Genomic DNA, 27694 nt, shown 5'->3' with positions numbered 1-27694 from the left:
TAGGCACAGCAAACCAATCTGTGCCAGGAAAACCTGCCTGGCTTCTGGCATCTCTTTTGCAGTAACCACCAGTGCTTATTTTTCTATAAAATCAGAATATTTCAAAGCCTTTTGCTAAAGGTGGAAGACTACTGCAAGCCTGTCACAATGGGTGGGAAGCCAAAGACCTGAGCAGGTAAAGGACTTTCTAAAAATCCATGAAAGATTGATGCGAACCCCATCAAACCCTATGACCCATCCTTTTGGAGGGCTTTAGGGAGCGTTGTGCTGAACTGCATTGGGCATAAGCATCCTCCCAGGAAAGCCGCTTGTGTCCTACATGCAGTAGAGCAGAAGCAAGCCACCCGTCACCAGCCTTATGTTTGAAGGAAGGAAAACAGATTTAGTTTGTGCAGTGGTTGAATTTTGCCTACCAGCAAACTCACCCAGCTGCCGAGCTCCAGCGGCACTGAGCTGCTGGCTGCCTCGCTGTGTGGGCACCGCCGAGCCAGCCCACAGCGTATGGTTTTACGAGGGTGAAGGTGTGCTCAGCAAAAACGAGAACTGAGAAGCCATCAGGTGAAAGCCATGCTTCTCCCTTCGTGAGCAAAGAGGTGGGATGGGGATAGACGAGAGCTAACACCAGGGCATGCAGATGGATTTATACAAATACTTCAAAAAGAGCATATACTCAAGCACTTAACATAATTTAATACATAACTTAACCACAGCAGCAATTATTTTCCAGTGCTGCCATGAGACTGGCAGCCCCCCGAGCTCCCGAATTAGCAGCTCTGGCAGTGAGGAGATGGCCCAGCCATGTGCGGAGCCTGGCCCACGCTGCAACCAAGCGCTCCCATGAGAGGCTTTGGCTCTGCAGCTGCCTTGGAATGAGGGGAAAGGAATTAAATTAGGTGCACCCATCATCTGGCAATGAAATGTTTGTGTCAAGGGTCCTTTAGGGTAAGTTCTCTACTCTCTTAGGGAAAGCGGCATGAACACCTGGAGCAGCCAGAAAGGGTAAAGCAAGAGATGAAGGAGGTTAATCCAAACCCGGGTGTGATCAAGGGATGCTAAGCCAGAAAATCAATAAGCAAATTCGTGCATTGGGATGCCCGGCAAAGGTGAGCTTTAAACTTATCATGACTGCATTAAGACATGTTCGGGATAAGATGCACTTTGTGCACTACATCTGAAACATGAAGGGGAGGTGGTACCCCCAAGAAGGGCAGCTGCAGCAGAGGGGACCAGAGGGGTTCAGCAGCATCAGCCGCTTGCTGAACCTCCTCCTCTGGTGGGAGACGGTCGGTGTACAGCACCTCGGCAACATATTGGATCCCTGGATGCATTTGCAGTACACACATCCCTCGCCCATCTCAGGCCCAAACTCCTCTTCCTACATAAAACAGCAACATGCACCTGAAAACACGGTGCTGGGGCTCTGTGAAATGAGGCAGTGAAAATGAGCATGAGGTTGACTCCATAAAAGCCGCCACCACCCCCTCAGCAAAGAGGCCACTTGTCTGTGATGCTACCTGCAGCAAGGGAATAAAGAATTGTGATGAAGACGGGTTTTCTTCTCAGGGGTCCTGAGCCTCCTTCTGCAGTTAAGACATCAACACAGGCATGTCAGTTGAGTCACCAAACCAACTTTTGCAGGTTTGCCTTCCTGGAGGAGCCTCTCCTGTGAAAGCTGCTTTAGAAGGAGAAGAGAAAGGGCTGCAAAATGCACGAGTGAGCAAAGCCACATGGCGCTGGCTGTGAGGCAGGGCACTGCTGTCAGCTGCCTTGATGGAGTGTTGCTTTCACACGGCGGCCCTCCTCCCAAACAACATTTTTCTCTGGAATGAAGCTGCATGTTAAAAGTCACTATATAAAAAATATTTAGGCATTGCCTGATCGTAACACACCTTCCCTTGAGCATGAAAGTAATTCTCAGCCTGGCTTTCTTGCTCTTGAATCCACAGCAGAGCAGGGCAGGTTCCTGCAATGCCTCCCCCTGTCCCCTCAAACCCAGCCAGGGTCACAACACTCCCCCTCCCCACCTAAAATTCTTGCATGGCTTTCAGTCATGTCTGGTTTTCTTGTCCTGGACTCCAATGGTGTAGGGGGTTTTGGGGTGCCCAGCCCTTCACTGGTACACAAGGGCAGTGATGCCCAGGAATACCTTGGGCACCTGATGCCTGTCACAGGCATGGGTCACGGGCATCACAAGCACAGTGCACTGAAATCAAGAGTTAATGTTAAGAGTCAAATTCAAAACACAAGGCAACAGCACTAGCACAAGGCTGGATATAGGAAAAGGTTGTCAGAGATGTGAGCACCTTGACCGAGCACCCCTGGGTGCTGTTTTGGTAGGGCAGGGGGAAGAAATAGCATCACTAGGAGACCCTGAGCAGGTGGGAAGGGTGCTCCAGCCACCACTCCACCAGACCATGGCAGGTTGTGGTCCTCCCCATCCTGCCCAGAGTTGTCCCCGTGGGCAAGGACGGTGCCAAGGAAGCCCTGCAAGAGCCTCTCAGCCATGGTGCCCCTGCCACACAGTTTCCTTCCCCCTCCCCGGTGCGGGGCTGGCAGGGCACCAGGGAAATTAAGCAGGCGATTTCTAAAGCTGAGAGAAAAGCAGCCATCTGGGTCCTAACAGACAGGTCCTTTAATGAACAAAGGGAATTTTCTAGAGAAGCCAGAGGAATGCAACAGTCTGAATAAAAGAAGTGGTAACCCCTCCGATCCATCCAGAGGCAGCTGTAAGAGAGCAGCTCTCAGAGAGCACTGAATACTGGGGTAACGCCCCGTCCTGTCTAATTAAAGGATGAAGCAGGAGATGGGCTGAAGTGGTGGGAAGCAGGAAGGAGCAGGGTGGGCTGGAGGGTGAAGTTCAAGGTTTTCTGTGCCACAAAGAGCCAGAGCAGCCGCCCACGACGGCAGGAGCAGCCACCCCCAGCAGCCCTCTCTGCCTGGGAACCCTACCTTTGGGGATGGGATTTACATCACTAAGTCCCCTAAGAGCCTTTCTGTGCCGTCATCTTAACTCTCAGCATATTCCCCTGCAGAAAGAACAATTAGCACTTGTGTGACAGACAGAAAACCTAGCTGACTTTTCCAGGTCACAGCTCCAAAGTTCAAGGTACAAACTTGGCACCATTGCCCTCACCTTCCACATCCACCACCAGCTACAGACACCTCCTCTCCTTTCTGCTCTTCCTTGTAGGAAAACCATCATCGTTTGTAACTCAATTTTCGAGTACTTTCTCACCCCATCGTTTTGTGCTCTGACACATTTCCTAATCTTGTTTTGCACGCTCGCAGGCAGCGCTCCCCCTTCGCCTGGGGCTGGCGAGCAGGTCTCTTTTGAAGCTCTTCCAGGTTATTGAACTACGATGTTAATGCAGCTTGTTTCCCATCAGTCGAGGGCAGAGTGCCGGGGACATCATTTATTTTCCATGTTTATTTATGTCAGGAGAGTCCTTAAAGGATTTGTTTGCAGCTGCTTCGGTCGCTGCTCTTGCTGAGGTTACCTCCCGCCCCACCGCGTGCCAGCAAGTCAGGCCCGGGGAGACTGGAGTCCACCAGCTTCCTTCAGCTGTTTTGATGCCATGGAAACAACTAATTTCCTTTATGGTTCTTAATGAGGACCAGAATTGCCCTTGTTTCCCAGCTAAGAGGCCCTCATGCCCCTTGAAGTTGAGGCCCGCTGGGAACCAGCAGTTTAACACCCCTATTTCTGCACAGTCCCCAGAGAAGGGCTGGTTCTTGTCACCTCCTTTTTGGATGGCTTGAGCACGTCCCGTCTGGACTTTGATGATACAATCACAGCAGAAAGCAATGTTATTCCCATAGCATGTGGCCCCCCCAGGAACCAGCTCCTCCTCCAGGTTGATGCGGATGGAGATCTGTAAGCGCTTGAAAAATGGAGGTATTGGGATTATCTCCACAAAGCAATTCCTTCTGCCCCTCTTATCCTTGTGGAGGAACCAATTGGGTGTGTAGTTTACTCCACCTGCCACTGCCTTTATTATTATGATTTCTCCAGGCTCTGTCATGGCTGCAGGTGGTCACTTTATTTTTTTGCTATAAATAATATATGGCCAATTTGCAAACAGAGGTGACCTCCTCTGCACCAGCCCCTGCTCAGGGCTCCACACCAGCCCTGGTTCATCACCCACGGACAACAACCAGACCCTGTGCCCTTCCCCACATGGTAGAAGCTGTCGCATCGCCCTGCTCCCAGCTGCCACTCAGCAACTTCCAGCTCTTTGGAGCATCCCAAAGTGATGTGCTGGGAGCTGGCTGCCAATTAGTTTTCTCTTTAGGGTTCAAGGCTACCCCAGCAGAGAAGAACGTGCCATATCGATTTCCCCTGTTTTCCTTGCAACTGTCCAAGCATTTGTTATTTAGTGACAGATCCCTGTGGAGGCTACTCAGGCTTCCTATCCGTGGAACCAGTAATTTTGCCAGAAACCCTGCTTTAAAGGGTTTTGCAATGTTAATTAAATTTCTGCAGTTGTATCTCTTGGCTCTGAATAAGAGCTGAACCTCTCTGAGCACGTGAGGAAGGGCTCAGCTCTTTGTCCCTGTTCAAACCTGGCTCTGAACAAGTCTGGCTCCCAAGACTGAATTCCCTGTACGCGACATCTGAAATACAGTATTGTCCCTCACCAAAAGGAAATGAATTCAGGGCTGTCAGGGTTCAGACATGGTATGAGTCTAGATATCCTAGAAGCTGAGAGATGATCCCAGAGCTACAAAAAAAGAAGATGTCCTTGCCTAGAGAGCCAATTCCTCTAAATAGACAGCAAAAATGAGTATTTGTGATCGCAGAGACAGGCACGATGCAGGAGGGACAGCAAGTCAGCCCAAGGACTCATGCTGGATTAATTTGACACAAAGCTCCTGCAACTCCGGCTCCCTTTCACCTCCGAAGACACACAGCCCCTGCCTTGGGCGGGCACCAATGACCTTTGCCAGCACAGCTGGGCTTTTGTAGACACTGCTTTCCAGGAAAGCATGGAACAAAGAGGAGCTGCCAAGCGCCTGGGAAATGCAGGAGAGGACAAGTTGGTTTTAATAGTTAACATTCTTTAGAAATTTAAGACAGAGGTTGTTTTTTCAGAAAGAGGCTATTTAATAAATGAGATAAGAGGGAAACATGGAGAAGATAATGAGAACTTTAACTCAGGGAAGCTGTGGGACTGGAGCTTCCTGAGCAGCAGGTCTAGATCCACTGCCTGAGCTGTTCCCGCAGCAGAGGTGGGAGACGGGCACATGGCTCACCAGGGTCCTGCAGGGCTGAGAAACCATAACAGAGGATGGAAAACAGCCCCAATGGTGCTAGGCTGGCATTTCCTACACAGCATAGCATGATTTCTGCCAGCTACTACAAAGGGCCTGGAAGCGAGGCGGTTGGTGGGGTCAGAAGAGGCTTGGCACTGGCAGGTTTGCTCCACAGCAGCTATTAACCATTGCTCTTTGCAGCTGGAGCTGCCCAGGTGCGATGGAGGGGTGGTGCTGGCATGCGAAGGCGAGAGCCAGCACACTGGCACGCGAAGGCGAGAGCCAGCACACTGGCACTGTGGTCCTGTGGGCACATTCACCCACTGATATTTTCAGGAGGTGGCCAAACTGGTGTCACACCTTCCCGAGGAGAGTGGCAGAGCCACTGCAGACAGGCAACAGTGGGTCTGTGCCTGCGCTGTGGCTATTGGACGTACCCGAGGGGCTCAGCGCCATGGATGTTCAGCCTGGAGAAGAGAAGGCTCCAGGCAGACCTTATTGCGGCCTTCCAGTTCTTAAAGAAGGACTAGAGGAAAGATGGGGACAAACTTTTTTAGTAGGACCTGTTGCGATAGAACAAGGGGTAATGGCTTTAAACTAAAAGAGGGAAGACTTAGACTAGATATAAGGAAGATATTTTTTACCATGAGGTTGGTGAAACTCTTGCCAAGGTTGCTCAGAGAGGCAGAAGATGTCCCATCCCAAGAAAGATTCAGAGTCACGTTGGACGAGGCTGTGACCAACCTGATCTAGTTGAAGGTGTCCCCACTCACGGCAGGGGACGTGTTTACTAGATGGCCTTTTAAGGTCCCTTCCAACCCAAACTATTATGTGACCCTATGATTTCAAGAAGAAAGCCAAAGTTTGTGCAGCTGTTGATAAAGGTATTTGCTGCGAGGTGAAAGGAAATTACTGCAGAATAAGAGCAAGGAGGCACAGAAGACACTTTGCAAACTTTATCCACTTAAAACACAGGCTACTGTAGCCACGCAGGGATTTAGTGACCAAAGGTCAGCACAAAGGGGCGGGATTTAACTCTGGGAGCCCATGCCTCCCAGGCTAAGTTAACACTGTTCCCCTCACCCTCTATTAATAACAGCAATAAAAAAGGCACTCGGACAGCAGCCTGGAGGGCTGGGCACCATGCGGACCTGGGGGGAGAGCCCAGCACCCCACCCTGCTTCCACAGGTGGGTTTCCAACCTCACACCCAGCCCAGCACCAACATATTTTCTCAGATATTTTCCCAGTTTCCACAAGAGGGCACCGGCACGACACCAACGGGGATGTCTGGGTGTCCCCGAGCAGCACCGGACCCCTTCCCACCACCCACTCAGGGACAGAAGGGAAGCAGTTGGTGTTCATCTCCCAGAAGAGCTCCCTGCACAGGCTGGGAGTGGGGACATCTCAGTTCTGGAGACCTGGCTCACCAAGACATTTGCTATCCCAGAAAGAAAGCTTTTTTGCTTAAGAAGGTGATTTTCTGGACTATCTCTGCTAACACCAAGGAGCTGCAGGGAGGAGAGTGGGCTTTCCCCTGTGGACGTGGAGGGGTACCCACCATCACCCGTCTCCTCCAACCTCCCCACCCCTGGGCACAGCCCAAGCAGGGAGCAGGGACCCTCCAGAGCTGCGCCTCTGCAGAACGGTTTTGTCCGCAGGGCACTGCTGGGCTCCTGGCAAACCCTGATCCAGGGAAAGACCTAGCTGGAAAGAAATGGACCAGGGAAAGTAAACTCCCAGCTACCAGAAGCATGGATGAAAAGAGCTGGCCCCGCTCAGCAGGTGGGCTCTGCAGAGCAGACCCCCCCAGGGCACACACCTACCCCAACCCAGGGGTCAGCCAGAAGACCCACAAGTTTCCAGAAGGCAGAAGTCACTCCAGGGCATCACCTGGGAGAGCTGCATCCCACAGCCGCGGCCAGGGCAGACCTAGGTCCCATAGATGTCCAACGCCTCTGGCTCCCAGCAGTGTCACAAGCAGCGACAGGACTCAGCGCTGCCAGGACTCTGCCGAGGTGCAGCCTGACCACACGCAAACTGCCACCGGCACCCACGCAGCAGCATTCGCATTCATATGACCACTCTGAGCAAACACATCAAGTGCTGCTTCCTCCACTACACGACCCTTTGCACTGCCGCAGTTTGACGGGGAACGAAGCAGCTCTTAAGAGCCAAAATACATAATGCTGCTAAAAATACATAATACAAGCGCTGATCCAGCAACTGTCTCTCATGTGGAGCCCCTTCAGCTGTACCCCAGGGAGCCACAGCGATGGTCAAAGGAAGGGAACCCACAAAAGCCACCCAGCTCCAGGCGGGACTGCATATCCTTCATGAAGGGAAGCCCATGACTATTAGAGACCTGGTGCGCGGGGCTAAGGTTACATTTCAGCAAGCAATAGGGCTGCTCGGCCAACAACTACACCTCATGCCTCAGAACCTGGCAGATCAGGCACTTGGTGCTCTGGGTTTTAGGCAGAGAATTTTAGTATCTTCTTGAGTGAGTTTTTCAACTCAAGTGAGCTTGTAGAAGACAACGCCAATCCCTGCTGCCCCATTCAGTGCCGTATGGGGATCTTGGTGCGAGACAGCTGATTTCCTCTGGATTATCTTGATCTTGCTGGACACTGAGTGAGTGCGGAGCAAAGCACAAGGTGTATTAGAAATGCCAAAACAGCAACAGATTGTCTGACGGTGCTGTCATTCTGTCATGAAATATGACATGCATCCAGCCCGGGATTGCTGTACACTTTAGTGCCGACTGAGGCCATGCAAGATTGTTCCTCATTTCGGAGTCTCATTGATCAGACCTGAAGGATACATCTCTGCAGCATAAACAAAATGTGGCAAAAGTCCCAAACCACCCTTTAGCTGCGCCTTTATACAAGACACATTGCCATTCCACAAGCGTGTCTATAAGGGATTTCCCTTTGTGAACCCAATTTCCTCTCACTTTTGAACAAAAAACGTGTCTCTGACATGAAGGATGCAAAGGTAGAGACAGCATGGCTTGGTACAGAGCAACAGGGAATTGGCCGAGCAGCAACAAAATGGAGAACACACAAGAAAAATAAAAGCCAATTTAATGCAGAGAATTTATCAAAGGAGCAAAGATGCTTCTTGAGCAGCATCCCTGACTGCCCTTCTGCTGCCAAACGTGCTGGAGGGACACTATGAGCATGAAGAAGGAACAGCAACAACAAAGTAAACACAAGTAACAAGGTGGGAACAAGCCTACAGGCTGGTGGGAGCTCCCTATGCTGCCCAACATGTGCCTTGTCAAAGGCGCAGCCTCAGCCAAGCACCAGCTAGGACATAGCTAACATTGAGTGGATGTAACATCTCCAGAGGAGATCCCACATAGTGGGCTCAAGAAAAACAGGAGAGACTGCTCTGTTTCTCTCTAGCTCAGTGATAAATGAGACCTGACACCCTTTCCCAAAGGCTGAATTCATCAACTCCGGACCTTACAGGTAATTAGATCTGGAGCCGTGGTGGGATTGTCGCTAGCAGTCATGGTATCTTTTTGGTCCTTGTGCTTTCCTTGGGATCCTATAACCAAATGTCACAGAAGTTACAGGAGGACAAGAGGAGCATTTTCTTGTGTTACACCCTTCAGCCAAGCTGACCTCCAAATTTTTGGTAATATGATTTTCCAGGGTGGCTGTGGAAGAACCCAGCAGAGCCGCCCAGCAGCTCAGCACACCAGGAGTCACAACTTCGACTTCGAGGGAAATCCATCTCCTGAGATGTACTTCAGCCGCAATGTCAGCAGTAGTGTTTCTGCATGTGATAACATCTCACTGGGAAAAACAAATCTTCACGAAGGGTTGACTGATACATAGCCAGTCAAAGCCTGAGAAGCAGCAGTATAGCTTATAACTCACAGTATTTTGGAACGTTTACAGCTGCCAATCAAGTGTGCAATTCCTCAGAAGAGTGTTTCCAGGCTTTCCTCTCAAAAGGGATCCCATGGGAATCCTTGCACACTGGTCTTTTCTATCTTTTTATCCCATTCAGGTCCCCTCCAGGGGTCAGCTGCTCACTTGGTCCCAACACTGCTCTTAGATCTGCTTCCTCAACCTCAAAAAGCCTTGGACAGTGAGATCTCCAAAGTCTGGCTATAGTCTGTGACGCTTCCTTTTGATCTCTTGGCAATCTCCCATCTAGAAAAATCCGGAGCCGGGTGGTTTGGGATGGAAGCCCTGGGGAAGCTGTATGGGATTAAATGCCTCCACCATGGTGCAGGACAGGCAACTTCTGCAAATGAAGACAGACCTGTGGATGAAGCAGTCCAGATCTCTTATCTCTCACTTGTATTTTGGATGAGGGACCCTTTTGTCCTTAAAGAAGGACATGTGTAGCAGGCCATGTAGGACACACTGCAATTGCAGAGCAAACCCAGGACGTAACAGCAGCACCTAGACTGTCAGGTAATCTTCAGCAGCCAGGAGCTGAACCACAGGAGGTGCCAGTTGGGGTTTGTTAAATGACAAGATGATATAATCCAAACATGTCCATCACCTTCAAGCAAGGACCCTGTGACACAGGTAAAATTGCTTTTATTCACTCAAAAGATCAATATTGTCAGGATGAAATAATATGTCAGCCAGTGTGAAGAACTCCGCCTGACCACTGACAGTCAATAGGCAGAAACTCCCTCTTGAAAAAATAATATAAAAGAAATCCTGAATATATTGTCACTTTCCAAATCACTGTATTTGGACCATTCTCACCAGGAGCTGTAGATCATCTCCAGATTTCTTGGAAGAATGACTTTCTGTGCACACGGTTTATTCTGATGCAGGAAACTCCTCAGATTTAATCGGGTTCTTTTCTATTAAATCATCAAGGCTAATCAAGCTGCCAGAGTTCCATCTGAAGACCAGACTCCTCTATGAACATCGGCATTTACTCCACATCAGTCATGGCAGGACTTTCCTCTGAACAAACCTGTTGTCAAAGGCAGTTTCTCATTACGCTTATCTAAAACTCTCCTGTCCTTCAGCAGCTTCTTCCCCTCGCCCCCACACATCTGCTTTGTTTTGCGCTGGATTTAACTTTGCATATGGGGTTTGGTGTGGGTTTTTTTAATATAACATCAAATCTCTTAATTCTCTGACCCAGAAATCAGAGACAATCCTCATAAAAATCTGGGACAAAGAAGACACACGCAGCTGCACATGCACAGCAGCAAGAGCTTCCGCAAACTCCCAAATCTACCCATTTAAAGTGGTTTTGATTAAAGAAAGCATTTTGAGAACTGTTTCTGTCAGATCTTGGGTTATTTTGAAAGCAAATCCTTGGCTTTCCAAGTGTAGTTCTACTCTGAACAAGATACTTTACAGAGTGACTGTGCGGTGGCCCAGGTTTACCATCAGCTGGCGCTTCGGACCCGGGATGTGAGGGCTTTTCCCTCCCACATTGTCACCTCCGTGAGGCCAGCTAGGACCCGACACCCACGCTGGGTACGCGCCTGCTCCCACAGCATCCAGAAATAAAGGTTCCCTCAGCAGTAGCGTGACCTTTCCCGGAGCCGCACAGCCCGTTCCTACAGCACTTTTGCCAATGAGTAAATAATGAGAAATTAGTGCATGGCCCCGGCGATGAGTCAGAGTGAGCTGCCGCTGCCACTAATGAACCTGCAGGGGTAAAGCAGGGTGTCGGAGACATCTAAAACCCCCTGGTTTTGTGACGACATCACCCGTGTCACCCTTGTGTCCTCGGTGGGGCTGATGTGCACAGTCCCACCAGTAAGTCACACCCACACACCAACCCTGGAGAACCCCGTCTGATGCCAGACAGGGGATGGGAACGCGCTGTGTTTCGCATTGCCTCTTTGTAAGCTTAATTTAATGAGGGAGAATAATGAACCATCGCAGGCTGAGTCAGGTCGGCACAGGCAGGCAGCGACCTCCCATGCGAGAGCCCCAGGAGTTTTTATACGCAATGGGAGGGTGCAGAGGTACAGCTCCACCACACGCTGCCACCAGAGATGGTGGGGACTACCTGGGGGTGTCCTACCAGCCAGGAGCTTCTCCTACCCCTGCAAAGCTTCACTATGGCACCCAAGGATGAAGAACGAGGGCAAGGTGGGAGCTCATCCACTCCATCCCTGGCACCAACCATGGGGAAGTCCCCAGTGACAACAGGGTTTCACTCACCCGCTCTGAACCCTTCCTGAAGGCAGAGTCTCATTAAAGCGGGAAATTTAGTTTAACTACCCTGGGTAATTCACACGGCTGGGCCCACAATAGCAGCAGAAGGCAGGAGGAAATTGCATACTGTATCTGGAGGTCTGGGGTGCTCAAATCTGAAAGGGAAATAGTTCAACCCAGCCAGGGCTTTAATACCAGATTAAATGCTTTCACAGGAGCCTGTCTATTTGAAAGCTTCCTGCCAGCCTTTTGTCAAGCCAATTTAGTTTGCATTGTACTTTGGCTTCAAGAGGTACCTTAAAATGTAACCAGCAGCACTTTTTACCTTTTTTTTTTTTTCCTTTTTTTTTTTTTTTTTTTTTTAACGTGGTGGCTTAACTTTCTTGGAGAGAATTCATGGACCTGGGACAGCCACTGCTCCGACCAGGAAGGGAATGAAGTGCTCTAATGGCAGAGAGGCCAAGAAAGCTCCTCTCTCCAGCGCTGTCGGCCTGAATGCATTATTGTTTAGGGAATCTATTTGAGCATTTTGTCCTGAAAGACTTGCCTTTTCAGAAGGCTGAATGAAGCTCCAACTGGGATTATCAATTTTTAATTTCCCCATTAGCAGAAACAGAAGGTTACGAGTCTGGTAGTTTCTCTTGCTAGAGGGAACAGCCAATTTCCATACAAGGATTTTACTTTATGTGGGCTAATTATGCCAAGCCTTGAACCAGGAGGTAACCTATGTCTCAGGCACACCATGCTTGGCGCCAGGTGCTTAAATGCAGCAATTTGGGAGAGTCCCTGGCTGATCCTGGGGCAGGCAGGACCGCGACTGGACTGGCACGTGCAGCCACACGTGGGTATGTGGCAGGGCCAGCAGAGGATGCTCCCACGGTCCCACCAGCAGGGAGAGCACCCCAGGAACAGCAAGAAGGAGCCCATTCCCCAGGTGCGGGTTGGCTTCTCTCTGAAATTCAGCACCTGGGAGACGCAGGGCACAGATCTGTAGGAATCCTACCCCTCCACTCCCCAACGTGGGGACACAGAGGAACCTCTGTCTGTTCCCCGCAGCCCACCCCACAGCATCGCAGGGCTCTGTGCCACCCCGGCTCTCCCCACAAGCGCATCCTTGTCATTCAAATGAGAAGCTGCCACAAAGGCGAGGGCCCTGCCCTGAACAAAGAGCCGCTTGGGACGGCAGCGGAGGGGGACGGCGGAGGGGGACGTGGGTCCGTGGTCTCCATGAATGCAAATGCCTCCATCCCCTGGGAGCAACTTCTCTGGGAACAACACAGACGGGCTTTGTGAGCAGGAGGCCGAGGGAGAGGGAGGCATCGCTTATACGCAAGCTCCTAGGAATGCCCAGCGAGCCCCAGCTGGAGAAATGCCTGGGGGGCACACACAGACCTTCCCTGTCACCCCTGACCACCCAATCAAGAAAAAGCAGCTCACACTAGTCTCTTCTGCACCCACACTCTTGCAACCAAACTAAAAGTTTCCTGGCACTCCTGCATCCCTTGGCCACTGACACCAGAGCCCATGTCCACAAGGGATGATCTTGGTGATATCACCACCACCCCACCGCCACCTCCCATCCTGCAACCCCAGCACCAAGGCAAAGCGTCTCCCTCAGGACCAAGCTTGCTCAGTGTCCTGGTTTGAGCAACACAGGATTAATTTCTCTTTCAGTAATTTTACTTTTCAGTAAGGTTTCTTCTAATGGTAGAGAAAACTGCATATTTAGAAGACCTGGTGTCTGAATTTGTGAAAATATTTGCTTTACAGCCAGCTATGGGATGCAGGCTTCAAGGTCTCGGTGTTTTCGAGCTCGCCAGGTGCAGGGACGAGGAGGAACGAGACCCGGGCACTTGACTCAAGCTACCAACAGAGTTATTTTATACCATGAAGGTCGCATTCAATATAAATTCAGAAATTTCCTGAGGAGTTTTCTCTTCTATGGTGGCTGTGATCCCGATAGCTCCTTGCCCTGGTGCTGGAGCGCTGAGCCCTTCCCTTCCTCCCAAAGCTGCAGTGCTCGCAGCGTCCCACGTTGGTTGTCCCCTGCTGGGACTGCACAGTTTCCTGCTGATGGAATGGGCTGAGTATAATTCTTGTACGTTCTATATTGGTAGTGTGATCAGTGTTGGCTCTTCAGTATTATTAATGTTAATTATCTAGTATTATTCTATTAAATCTGTTTATATTTCAACCCTCTGGTTTCCTTGTTTTTTCCTGGTTCCCCTTCCCAGGTGGGGAGGGGTCATCAGGTGACAGAATAATTGTCTGAATGACAATAAATTGTTGTGAGTTCTTCAAACCCTAACATTCATCTTTTGCCCAGCGCCCAGTGTCCCACCACACAGCTGCCATGCCTGCAGCCCAGTGGGCAGGACCTGCCTGTTCAACAGCCAGCTCTCTTACAAACCAGCAGGTCTCCAGGTCAACACCTTCAGTGTCCAGACTCTGCCATGCCAGCTCTTCTGAAAAATAAAACTTGAAGGTAGACCTCCCTTTGGACCTGGTTCAAAGCCCAGTCAAGTGAGAGCTCTGATTACTCAGTTACTACTAACATATATATAAGTTTTTGCTGCTCACACCCCTGAGACACTCAAGCCCAACAGCCATAAAAAGATGCGATTAGCGAATGCTGGGCACTGGGGTGAGGAGGGGTTGGGGGTTTACTGTAAAGGCAGCAGTGCAAAATGCAAAGGAGTAAATCTCAAAAGCAACATACTAAAATTCAAGGCAAACACTCAAGTCAAGCTCCATTCCATCTGCTATTTTATGCTCTCTTTGTTAGAGCAGCTAATGGAGAACAATAAAAACATTAATAATCAAGCTAGATTTATAAACTGGGCAGGATATTCCACTAGTAATGAAATCTGGAGAATCATTCAATATTATATTGCTTTGGGCAGCACTCTAACAAGAACTGCCTTTGAGTTATAGCCCTCTCTCATTTTGCTGAACTTTAATTTGGCCCAGCATCACTGTTTCATTTAAAACAAACCTATGGCAGGACCGGAGCGGAGGACGCAGCTCGGCAGCGCAGTCCTGCTCAGCACCGAAAGCCTCTCAGCTGCAAGGGCGGTTATTTGGGATCTAAAAGCTCTATTGACATTGTGCTCTATTTACTGCAGAGAATTGCTGGATATAATTTCCAAAGGTGAGCAGAGCTTTCTATTGCCATGGTTTCATGCTTCCTAGTTTTCAAATATTTGGTTGAAATGCACCACAGATCTTTAATTTCTTAGTTGCTTCATAAAGTGGATGCCAAATAATTCTTCTTCAAGCTCTCACTTCCCACACAGTGGTATTTTCCCGACAAACACCTCTGAAAATACCTGGCATTTTCTGCTCCCTGCGGCTCATCAGAGGGCATGAGCACAAACCTGTTTTACAGTCAACCCCTTTGTAACCCCACCAGCACTGTCTCCAGCCAGAGAGATGTATTTGCCCCAGCAAGAAATCACCGAGACACCCACCTGACATCATCTACTCTGTCCTCCCCAGCCTAAATAGCCTCTTCACATCGGGCGCTGTCATCCCCTTCTCCCGCAGTTCACTTCTGCACAGTTATCACCATCCCCAGCACCTCTTGCTTTGCGAGACTGACACAGCTCTTCAGCACGGCTTTGAGCGACCGCTCAAATCCAGTCCAGGACACAAAAAAAGGTACCTTAATGCCTGAAAGCTGTCAACGATAACTAATAAGCCCCCTTGAGTATTAACATTTAACCTGTAAAAGCTGAGTGCAGCATGTACGGTAGCAAGGGCAAAAGCAGGTCAAAGACGAAGTTTGAGTCAAATTGATTGGGGCAGAATACATCAATTCATGTGCTGTTTGCATGAAATATTAATTCCAGCTTTAACATTTGGTTATAGAGGAAAGCAAATGCACCATAACAATGCAGATGTGCCTTATTTTCCCCACATTTTCTATTCTGCTAGGAAGCGATGGGGAATGACATGCTTTGTCCTTCCCGGCAGGTGTTGGAGCGGGAGCCTGCGAGCCGGAGCACGCGTTTGGTGGCCGAGGCTCGGCGACATCGGCATCCTGGCGCACTGCTCCGTGCGAGCCCCGCTCGTTAGATAACCCAGCCATGCTGCAAATCCACCCTCCCTCCCTCACAGCAGCGCAACGGCGGTGGTTTGAAATTCGCTGAATTTCAGGGAATTTCTCCAAACTGGCGGGTCCAGCCACAGGACTGCTCACCCATGCCCAGCCTCAGATGGCTTTCCAACACCCAGGTTTGATGTAGTCATGGGGCTTCTCCTCTCTGAGCTACGGCTGGCATCAGCTACAAGAAACTTTTCCTCCTTCAGGGGAAAAGCCTCCATCTCTCCCCCTCTCAGAGGAGGTGGCGTGGAACTGTACGGACCTGCTGGCACCGTGACCCGGCAGGGACATGATCTAAGTCCTCACTGCCTGCTAAAACCTGTCATCTCCCCACAAACTGAGCAGGCACCTGCAGGCAGAGAAGCAGGACCACAAGGATGCCCATGCTGTGCAGACCACCACAATGAGGTCAACCCTCCACCTACTGTTGGCACAGAGCAGCCCCTAAAGCATCCCTGAGTGCATCCCAATCCCCCGGGATCGCTCTGACTCCAAGTGTGCCATTTTACCCCGCTTGCTGGTGGGAGTTTGTGTGACTCCACCACAGGCGGAGAGCCCTTGAGAGAGGCCAGCCCTTTCCCAACGCCTGAGAAATCATGATCCATGTGTGAAGGCTGGTGGGGCCATCACCCCGCGGGTGCCAGGCTGGGGGAAAGTTGGGCCACTGCAATGGGGTGCAGGGGGACACAGCATAGTGGGAGCGCGGGGGGCACATGCACTGGGTGCATGCAATGGGTTGCAAGGGGACTCACCATACACAGGCTGCAAGGGAAGGGCGGGGGGGGGGGGGGGGCACAGGTTTCAAAAGGGCTCCGTGAAGCGGGGATAGGGTGGAGGGCACTGGGTGCAGGGGTGGGCAGAGATGGACCCTCGAGCGGGCATATGGGGGCACCAGGTGCAACGGGAGACACCACGTAGAGGATGCTGGGGGGGGGCACCGGGTGTACAGGGGCCCCAAGCAGCGGGTGCAAGCTGGAGGGCACCGAGCAGCGGGGGGGGCGGGGAGGGCTTTCCCAGCTGCCGGAGCTCGCCCAGCGCCGCGGGGACCGGCGATGACCGGAGGTGGGTGGGGGGAACCCAGAGAGGCGGGGGTCGGGTGGGGCGGGAGCGGAGAGGAGCAAGGGGGGGGTCGCGGATAACTTACAACTCCTCGGGTGATGTCTTCCGCCGCGGGGGTGGGCGCCGCGGGCGCTTCTTGCCACGCCAGCCACAGGGCGACCACGAGGAGCATCTCCCGGCGGCGGGCGCGGTGCCGGGCGGCGGGGCTCAGCATCCCCCCGCGCCCCGCGCCTCCCGCCGCCCGCCCCGGCAGGGCCCGGCCCCGCGCTGGGCTCCGCCGGGCCGCCGGGCTCCGCGCTGCATCCGCGCTCCCGCCCCGGGCTGCGGGCGCCGCCGGGGAGAGAGGCGGGGGGGCTCCGCTCCGCCTCCGCGCCGCTCCGCGTCCGCGCCCCGGGGGATGCTCCGCTCCACGCTTCTCCGCCGAGGATGCTCCGCTCCGCGCTGCTCCGCCGGGGATGCTCCGCCGCGCCGGGGCGGGTGCGCGGTCACATCGCCCCGCTCCCGCACCCCGCGGAGTGAGAAAGTTGCTTCGGGCGCTGGCGCGGAGCAAAGCGCGGCTCGGCGGTGGCGGCTGCTGCTGCCCGGGGCTGCCGAAGCTCCGCCGCTCCTGCCATGCACCCCTCTGCGCCCGGCCGACAGCGGGGGAGGAGAGGAGGAGGAGGAGGAGGAGGAAGGGATGCTAATGATGGAGGCGGTGTCAGGGCTCCGGCGGGGAGGGGGCGGCACAGCGCGGTCTGGCCGCGGTGCTGCGCAGCGCCGAGCACCGGCACCGCTCCCCGCGGTTGTCAAGGGAGGGCTCAGTCCCCGAGCAGGTGGTGTCCCCTCTCGGCTTCGTATCTGCGCCTGACCTCAGTTTCCAACACCCTTCTTCCTCAGCATCAACGTTTCTTTAAGTACCAGCCCCATTCTCCAAGTTTTTTTTAAGTGCTGTGGAAAAGACTGAGTAGTCGGTGCATCTCTGACTAATGCCCAGGCTCAGCGAGACAAATGTCTGGCTTGTACCCATAAACAGCATAATGGGATCCTGTGGCCTCTGCAGTGTGCCCTCCCATGAGAGCTGTGAATCTGCCACATGCTCTGACAGGCCAGATGGCAGGGGACACCCTGACATCTCCAGCTCCTGCCAGTTCAGCATAAAAAGGTACTTCATACTTAGCATCTGTGTTCCCCACTTCCTGTTAGCACATTAATACACTCAACAGCTTTGGAAATTACCTTTAAAGTTGTTTTAGAATGGGAACTGTAAGTGTACTCTCTTTTTAAAAAAAAAAGAAAAAGATAAATAATAAATTGAAATAATGAAGAATTGGCAGAGGTGAGAAATTGCTTCTAGATGCTGCCGGGGCGAAATTGTAATGGACATTGATATGACACCTTCTGCACAAATAGATTAATTCTGCAATGAACCATAGCTGCTTCTGGAGATATTTAATATCAAACAGGAATAGAGCAAAGCAGTAGAGGAGGAGAGAAGAAATCTTTGTCCAGAAGAAACTGGTTAAAGAGAATTGACAGGGGGACTTTGCTTCCCGCAGGCAAGTTTGCGCTACCCTGTGTCCCAGTGAGCTGGGCTGAGATGACTGCTCTAGTACCGGAGAAATCAGAGGGAAAACCCCTGGATTACAGGGCTCAGAGCCTCACCAAATACAGCTACTGCTCAAGAGCTTTGTTTCTCTCTAAAGCAAAGTTCAACTTCTTTAAAAGCCCAGCCAAGCCCAGCCTGGTTCCACAAGCGCAGGGAGGGGAATTCGAAAAGGCAGGAGCTCCCCACGCCCAGGTGCTGAGCGATGGGGCTGGCAGCTCCCGTTCACCATTTAATTTTGCTTTGGAAAGAGGCCCACAGTTGCCTTGCCACAGAGCCCCCGTCTCCCAGGGGGTGGTTTCCCCTTCTCTGTACATCCCTCTCCCCTTTGCAGGATTCACTCCTCTTCTGTGCACCTCCTGCTGCCCTCATCTCATCCTGTCCACACGGCAGCTGCTGCTGCTCTCGGGGGAGGATCTCCTTCCCACCTCCAATAACTGTCACACCAGCCCCAATGAGATGAGGATTATTATTTGCTCTATTCCAGAAACCACCGCTCCCAGCAGAAAACAGCAGCCACCCAACACCCCTCAACCTTTCCTGGGTTTTCCGGCACGAAAGCGTTATCCCATGCAGTCAGGCCAGCCTGGCATTGCTTAGCAACATCACATGTAGTAATTTCCTGTTAAGCAGTTCCAGAATCTCTTCTTATTAGGGGTCATTTCTCTTGGCAGTTGACATGACTGTGGGCAGATCAAAGTGATCCTCGGTAGGAAGGCAGAGGCAGCGCAGCCACGCAGGGATGGGAGGAGTGTGCAGCAGTGACTCAAAAGCCCAGCATTTAGGACAAGCCCACAGCCCTCGGGGTGAGCAGCTTCTGTGGTGATGGACTCCCCACGGCAGGAACTGCCAGCACAAGTTCACTGACCTCAGTAAAGGCCACAAACTGGATTTAGGGTTACGACTGATAAATACTCCAGCACTTGGGAGCAGTTTCAAGGAGTTTTGGGGCTTCTTACAACTGCTCAGCGCAAAGAAACTCTGTCCCTCTATGAGGCACAGTTTGTGTGCTAGCCTGGTCCCCATGCTGGGCAGCCTGCAACTTTAGGGTTTGAGCCTATGCCATATCCATGGTGCCGCCTCTCCTGCCCTGGCTGCATCATCCCATGGCAGCAAGGCTACCTTGGCTGCCTTCCTCATGTTTCTGGAAGACGCTGCACGTTCCACCCCAACATTTAATCCCATTTTGCAGGTGAGGCCAACAAAGGATAAAGGTTCATTGGGGGCAGCTTGTGAGCTGTTGGACCAAAGATAAAGGCTGAGCCCACTCCAGCTGGAATAACTTCGAGGGGTCAAGATTTGAGAGCACATCCTACCATTTTATCTTCACCTCCCAGGTCATCCTGTCTCACAGCAGCACATCAGGGACAAAATCTTCACGGTTTCCATTAGACTGAGTGTCCTAAGCAGATTGACAGCAGGGCAAATGGAAGATGCTGCTCCATGTCAAATATAGTTTAATCCTTTTTCAATCCTTTAATTCTTTCCTGTGGCACTAAATGTAAGAGTGTACCCGTTTCTACCAAATCTAGAATATATTACAACCTGTCTATTGCAAGAGACTATTTTTTTCCACAGTTGTTTCTCATGTACATGTATTACACACAGACATGGGCTGTAATCACTGAGTTTTGGGTGTTTGCAGAACGTTTCTCTGCAGCAGACTTAACCCAAGCTGCCAGCTCCATCCTCCCACAGAGGAGCACTGTGCAGAAGCTCAGCTTCCCACCAGCTCTCCTTTGCACAGCCTCCTGCCTCCAGCACACCAGGAACGAGTTTCACCCTGACTGGGGTGGATCAGCTTTTGATGGAGCAGATGGGCAGGTGGCCTCAAGCAATGTCAAAATAAATAAATAAATATATAAGTGTCTTGTATCTATTCCTGTTAGCAACCCTTGTTGGGGAGGACTGTAACATTAGGGTAGCCAAGAGCCAGTACTCACAAGCAGCACTGCTCAGTTTGAGATGTTGAATCTCCTTTAGCACCAGTCGCTCCATGGCAGATGGGAACAGGATGCCGGGAGAGGGGATTTTAACACTGAGTTCAGTTAGTGAGGGCTAGATGGAGTCCCTGCACTCTTGGATGAAGGGCTGCCCACCTGCAGAGGGGAATTTTGAACTCCTGGGTGGTCAGAACATTTTTGTCTGCAACTTAGAATGCCCAGGTGCTGCCTTGTCTCCTCTCTGTGCAGCAAAAGGAGAGGTATGTCCGGGGGTGAGGAGAGCACCCATTGCTCTCCCCTGCGGACACAGTGCCCTGAGCACTCAGCTTCAGGGGGCAAAGTTTTAGCTAGTGGCAGCTGGGTGGGGTGGGCAGCACCCTTGGTCCTGCTTGATGAAGCACTTCAGTTCATGGTTCAGCATCCCCACTTGCATCCCATTGGGTCCAGGACTCTGATCCGTGACCCTTCCTCCGACTGGGACTGGAGCAGAGCCACATGTGAGGCACGAGTTTTGCAGATCTGGCTAAGATTTTCCAAGAACACGAACAAACAACCCCCAAAAAACCTCAAAATTTTTAGGTGGCCACATCCCCTTGAATTCTCCAGCCTCTGACGTCTGCAGTTGCCGATAGCTGTGCTGTTTCACCATCTGCCCAGGTATTAGTTATGAGCATCTGTGTTGTGACAGCACCTCGGAGCCAGTCTTGCACCATAAGAACCTGCAATGTCAATATTCGTATACGTTGGATGAGCAGATGCTTTGTCCATACCCTAAAGCTATTCAAAGTCATTCCCAACATATTTATAAACATTTTTAGCAAGCACTTATAAAAGACAAGATGGCAGATTTCTATGTGTTAATCAAAGGCTATGTCACAAATTACGACACCAAAAAAGTCTACAACCGTGTCATGTTAATAGTTTAATTTCATTGCAGGAGAATTCCTCCTCCAACAAAACCCTGCTTGATCATCAAGACCCAGAGAATTACCAGAGAAGATCTAAACCCTCAGACTGTTGTAGGATATATATATATATTCAACTTTAAGCATATGTGTAATCATGCTGACAACACTCTAACCAAATAAATGTAATAAAAAGTACATTTCTTCCTGGGAAGGTGGAAGCTGTGCACAGTGTAACGAGGCAGATCTTCTGGATGCCACCAGCTCCTCACGGCTACAGAGAGAAGAGTCAGGCTATATGGAGAACCTAGTTAAAACAAACTGAAATGTAAATATTTTTTTCTCTTTCCTTTTCAGTCAATAAAAGGAAAAAACACCTCAATGACATAGCTTTAACTCCACACTCGTGTGGTAAGAACAATATGGGTGTAGATAGAGTTTTCTTGCCATTCATTACCCAGGTGAGTCGCTGAATAGAATTTATTTAAGGAAGGAATGGCATGATGATTTTAATTCTGTTAAGTGTAGCTTCCAAAATGCATTCTTTATGCTTCATTTGTTGCAAATGAATGACTCAGTTAAAACAGCATTTAAATACATTTTAGCCAAAATATTTGCTTTGCACAACCACAAAATACAGATAACTGCAATCATCCGTAAGAACGAACAAGCAAATTGACAGACACAGCAGATAGACTATAGGTATCACAATAAACAGCTTTTTTAGCACAAAACTTTTATGCGAAACAAGAAATGCTAGTAAAGCTGATTTGCAAGTTCGCATTTCCCTGATCTGCCTGATATTGCTGGTCTTTGGAAATAAGCTGTAAACAAGTACACGATATCTGCTTTCTTTCCACGTGCATTCCAAACAAAACACATTTACTTAAAATATTTTCACCTTTGTGCACCAAGATGGTGAGTATGAATTTAAAATGTCATTATCTTCTAACCATATATGCTATGTGCAAGATTTTTCCTCTCGGTGTCTTTAGTATAATTAGCATGTATGACAACATTCAGACGATTTAATTTCCCAATTACACAGCTACACTGAAAATATCCTTTGCATTAAATATGCAGCAGTTCTTATCAGTAGATACTCCACAACTTCTTCTGCCCTGTTATATCACTGCAGATGCTCATGTTTTTGGCAAGTTGAGAAATGATAATTTTCTGCCCTATCAACCAGGGAGACAGCAATCGCAGCGCTGCAGTGGAGCGGGGACCCAGGGTGACGCGGTGCCCCCTCTCCGGCAGCAGCCGCTCCGACAGCACACGCAGCGTTCCCAAGGGACAGCCACATAGCACGGGCTTCTTGCTGAGTCCAAGTGGTGAATCAGTTTATGCTGTGAAGTGTGAGAATGGGGACATTTGTGATATTATCCTGCTGTTCTCCTAGAAGCTTTGGTAGCCGTGGGAAAATCAGTAACTGGAATCCAATTTGCTTGCTTGCAACTAATATCATCCAGAAGCTACTTATTTGCTTGCCTACTTTTAGGACTGATGGGTGACCAGTAATAACAAAATAAAATAAGTTATTTTTCCAAGACCAGTAGTAGACATAGTTGCATGTATGTTAAGTACTACTCAGAGAAAATCCGGAAATTTTTCTTTTCCATGGGTAAAAATGAGGCAGAACAGGGCATTTACAGATGTCTTGAATGTATACAGCTTTTTTTTTTTTCTTCCTTGTTCTTCGACTGAAAAAACAACCTACTGACATTTCTTCAATAGCTTATATGAAAGGAGGGAAGCCAAAGCTAGGAGTAGGGAAACCAGTATTTTTCTGCAGGCCTGGGCTCAGGAGCGGAGGGATGCTGCCGAGATGCTTGCAGTGCTTTTGGCCACAGGACTTTTGTTCTCTGCATAATCACACACTGGCACAAAGGATCTCCAGCATCTCATGACCATCCGCCTGCCAGCTCCAGCTCAACAGGCCAAGATAGCACTAACCATCTCCCCCAGGAGCTCATCACTCTTGAGCCCACTAACAACACAGCTTAGACCTCTCTAACGCACCCTAAGGTCTAAACCTTGCAGACTTCTCCCACATAACACCTGAAAAATGCAGCCTTCCCCAGCTTCCCACACAGCTGCAGCTCTCCCCAGCTCACTTCTCTGCTGTAAAGCCCTTTTATCTCCCCCTGCCAATCAATCACACTCCTACAGGTACCTGTATCAAATGCTGTTTCAGAGGTCTTTTTCCAAGCCTATTGCCTTGACCATCTCTCTATGCTCCTCTCCGAGAGACTTTCTGCTGAATTCTCTATATCAGATCAAACATAAACTGCTTGTCTATATTTCAAAGGCTTTCACGGGCAACTCTGCTTTGTCTTTTATTACTCATTTAGCACCAAGAAATCAGTTCCCTCCTCCAGCTGGCCATGAAACCAGCCTCTCTTCCTTTGCTAGACTCTCAAACACTCACGCTCACACTTTCTTTCATGCTGCCCCTTCTGCATGAGTTTTTTTTTCCTTCTAAACAAGCCCAAATCAGCCGTGCTATCCTGCCTTTGCCTATGAGTATACCCTATCAGATCAGGACATCTCCCCTCTCCCCAGAGTTTTTTTTCCAACACAACTCTGCTCCAAGAAGTTGAGCGATGTTATTTTGTAGTTTCCTTCATCTCCCTTGCTTGCAGTCATGCCTTGTTTCGTGTCTTCTCCTAGAGTTCCCTGGCACTATAGTAATGTCATTGACGACTACAGCATCTCATTACTTAGCTCGTTGCCACCAAGCAGAAGCGAGCGCACACCATGTTGCACAACACCGGCCACTTCTGCCTCCCCGCTGCATCGTATACTTCTCACAGAACAGTGTTTAAGACATTAACACCCATGAATTATAAAACCGTACAAGTTCTCCAGGCTTAGCTTTGCTGCAAGTTTCCCCAATACAGCAAAGCCTCAATCAAGATCTTGTAATAACGAGCCAGGAAGAAGGACGGGCCAGACTGCCATGTCAAAGCAAACTAAAGTGTAATCATCTCTTCACTAGAAGCATTCCCATCGCTTTTTAATAACATCAACGTCCTTTCATGCACTGTCTCGTTTAAGCAATGAAGAGAAGTCTGGAGGTTAATTAACAAGAAGCAGAACATAGTCACTTTACTCAAAAAAAAAAAAAAGGCAATAAAAAAAACCAAAAGAAAAAAAACAACTTTAAAAGCTACAAACTAGCATTTGATGGAATTTTCCAGTGGAAAAAAAAAATACTAATTTTAACACTATGTAAACACAACAGACTGTCCTTTGGCTTTGAAAAATCATGAAACTTTTGACCTGCTTTTATAATGCTTTAATAAGTGTTTGTGCTTTCTGTCAGTCAGGAAGACAGCAAATTATGTGGCATACATCAAAAGCCAGCAATCCCTTAAGTGCACACGTACACTGTACCCAACAAAAGTAGATAGGCACTTTAGTAATGGCAGAACATATCAATTAAATCCAGCCATATATCTTCTTTCAACATATGACATGTTGATTGGCAACCTTTCTAGAGACCGGGCTCAGGCATCTGGGGGATTCTGTTGGCAAGGTCAGGAAAGCCTATAAAGCTATGCTTTCCATCAGAGAGTCAGGAGTCCCAGACCTCAGCCACATGTGGGGCTGCAGACCCCCACCTGCAAACAGCACATGCTGCATCAGGGATCCTTGCCCTTATCTCAAGTCCTTGATCTGCTCTCTATGCTGTTCCTCTTCCTGGTTTTCTTCCTCTCCCCAACCCAAACTCCTGCCAGTTCCTTCGCCCTCCTCTGAAATCCCTAATAAATGGTGTTTGACTGCAGTGCTATTTCCTGCTCCCCATGGAGCCTGCTCATCTCCTCTCTGCCCGGCTGCTTCTCTTGGAGGGCAGCAGTTATTTAAGGTGCTGAGAGTCCTGGGTTCGAACTCAGGATGAATCCTGGTGTCCTTTACCTTCTAGTTCCAGGCATTTCACTTCCAGAGAGATGGGGATTTTTTTTGGTGTTCAACAGAGCACAACAAAAAGCATTCAGATGTTTATGGGAAAGGACTTAAGACTGACCATACCCATCTTTTAAAGGGAAAATATTGCCAGAAAAGAAAAGGAAAAGAAAGAAACCATTCACAAGGATGGGACAAGCAGAAAAGAGATGAAAACCAGAAGATAAAAGATAGACATTATGGAAAGCTGTAAGAATAGTGAACTATTTAACCCCATTTCCTGGGAAGGCTGTGGGATTCCCACCATCAGACCAGAGGCTCTCAGGATCAGCTCAGGCGTGGCTGGCCACCTTGGTGCAGAAGGCGACCGGTCTCCTGAGGGTCTTCCTAATCTCATTTTATATTTTATTTCTCCTGCTCCTCATCTGACCTTGATCTTCTTGCCTTTAAGAACTTCATAAGGAAAGGACCATTAGCCTAAGGCCATTGTTGCATTCATATAGATGCAGTCCCAGCTGCTTATGCTTTATAAGGGGATTTAGGAGCCTGAATACTCAAATTCAGTCTTTTCTTCATTAAGCAAAGAACCTTTAAGAAGTGTTTGAGCCACATGTCTGGATTCAGAGCTGAACATTTACCAAACTGCACATCCAGAAGTTTTCCCTGGCCCAGTTGGTCAGAAAGCCCAGCTGGCAATCACGGAATCTGGTTTGAAATGTCGGCAAAACCCAAGGATATTTTGGAGCCAGTGTTGCAAGTGCAGGGTTTTTTCTTACTATAAACAATTCATCTCAGAAACGCGCTGCCCACAAAGCCAGCGTGGCCCTTAGCAGAGCTAAGCACAAGTAAGGACAGCCGCCAATGCTGCTCAGCTTCCTGGTTAATGCCATGATGGGAAAACCCTGCATCTCTCAAGCAAAGCTATTCCAGTGCATCAAATCCAGACAAATCAATACGCACAAGGCTTCTTTCTCCACAGCCTCCTCTAGACCTTCTCAGCAAAACTACCACCAAAGGAAAGTTTAACCCGCTTGATCAGTCCTCCCTGCTTGAAGCCTGCGGGGAGACTGTCAGTTAAACAAGGTAAATGCTTACTGTGAAACCTGTTCTTGGTGGCAAAACTCACTTTTTTTGTGGTTTTGGGTTATTCTTGCCTGTGGAAAAGTTTCCACCAAGGTCAAATTAAGTGGCTTCTCTCAGAAGAGGAAGGCTTCGCTGCTGGAAACACAAGGCACTGACCCAGGAGGAACATCATTCTCTTAGGTTACTCTCCCCTGGACTGATGAAGGGTGAAGGACAAAAACCCCATTCAGACTGGAAGGATTATGCCTCTGTATGTCAGAGGAATGTGAAATAAACAGCAGTGTAATTTGTGGAGCAACTTTGGGAACTTAATTATTTCTCAGGATTCAACTTTAATGACTCCTTTCTACTTGCTGGACCCTAAGCAGCTAGTTATGTCATGCTGCATTAGAAGCTGAAGCTGCAGCAGACACAACAGCATCAAACCTGAAGGGAAAAAAAAAAAAAAAGAAAAAAGAAAAAAGATAAAACCCTGAACAGTTTTCCTTTACCAAGAACAAACATATGCAGTAACACAGTGCTTTGGAAATAAATTGCTCATGAACCTTCTGGCTTGAAGCTACCAGTAAATCTTCCTGTTTGCAATGATGCCCAGGTATATATGGCAAAAAATTTCACTGCTTTATTAAAGGTCTTACTGAAAAGTCTCCCTGCTTTACAGAAAAGCTCTTATTTACCCCTTGTGTCCTCAGAATAACAGATTACCACAGCTCCTGGCAATCACAGCACAGTTCAGCTCTGTGTCCATACTGCAGACTAAAGTGCATTACATAGATTGCAAGCTGTTACATAAACCAAACTTTTATTATGGTGGTTATAGCAGCAAGATGTCCAAAGGGATGTTTTATATACAGCCTCTCTCTGTGCTTAATCAAAGCACAATCAAATGCCTTTTTTTTTTTTTTTAAGCTTCACTAGAGAAATATTTTATTGTTTTTAAATCATCCAATACTTTACTACTAATTCCCTGTGTTATTAAAGCTTGAACGAGGAGACTAGGGTCTAGCTCTCGCAAATCCTCAGTCAATTGAGTTTGGGGTTTCTAAAGCCTCAGTGCTGAGTGATTCAGACCTGAACCCTCAGAAGACAGCTGTCAGTGGACAGGAGGCTCAATACTGTCCAGCTCTGCTCATTATTGTCCCTATTTTGTCCTGAGAATGGGCAGCTACATTGCTTGGGAGCAGGACAGAGAAGGTGGGCAAGCAGGTGATGCTTTGGCCTGGAGATGCCATGTGGGACTGGGCACAACCAGCAGCCCCCGGTCACCCAGATCTGACAGCAGCATCATGTTTCTTGGGGCTTCCTAAGAAAGATACAGGACAGAGCAAAAGATGTTCAGTCAATGTGGTAATGTGCCTGTGGAAAGAAGTTAGGCTGCTACAACAAAGCTCTGGGGTCCCAGATCCACCAACCTCCAAGACATACCCTGGTCCTGATCAACACCAGTGGCTGATCGTGCTCCCCTCAGCTACACCCAGTGTGTGGGAGCCGTCAGGAGCATGCGCGGACACGGGTGTTGGGGCTCTACAGTGTGTGTGCTGCATCACAGCACCTTAAATACCCACCTTCTGCCTCAGAGCAACACATACAGTCCCAAACACCCCCCCGGAGCCATCCCCCAGGAGCTCTCAGTCCACACAAGTCCCCTCCCGGGGGACAGAAGCAACTTTCCCCTGCCCAGCACAAACCGGCTGT

General features: G+C 49.5%; 1 protein-coding gene across 1 annotated transcript in view; it reads right to left on the bottom strand.

The window, feature by feature from the left end:
* Nucleotides 1-16791, bottom strand: part of MMP17 (matrix metallopeptidase 17) — a 66866-nt gene extending 50075 nt beyond the window's left edge. Inside the window, exon 1 of the mRNA XM_074159678.1 lies at nucleotides 16663-16791. Within this exon, the coding sequence (XP_074015779.1) occupies nucleotides 16663-16791 (129 nt within the window). The remainder of the gene's footprint in view (nucleotides 1-16662) is intronic.
* Nucleotides 16792-27694: the final 10903 nt, after the last annotated feature.

The sequence above is a fragment of the Numenius arquata genome, chromosome 16, assembly GCF_964106895.1.
Source record: "Numenius arquata chromosome 16, bNumArq3.hap1.1, whole genome shotgun sequence".
In the NCBI taxonomy this organism is placed as follows: domain Eukaryota; kingdom Metazoa; phylum Chordata; class Aves; order Charadriiformes; family Scolopacidae; genus Numenius; species Numenius arquata.
Note: the sequence above shows the minus strand (reverse complement) of the source record. Positions and strands in the feature narration are given on the sequence as shown.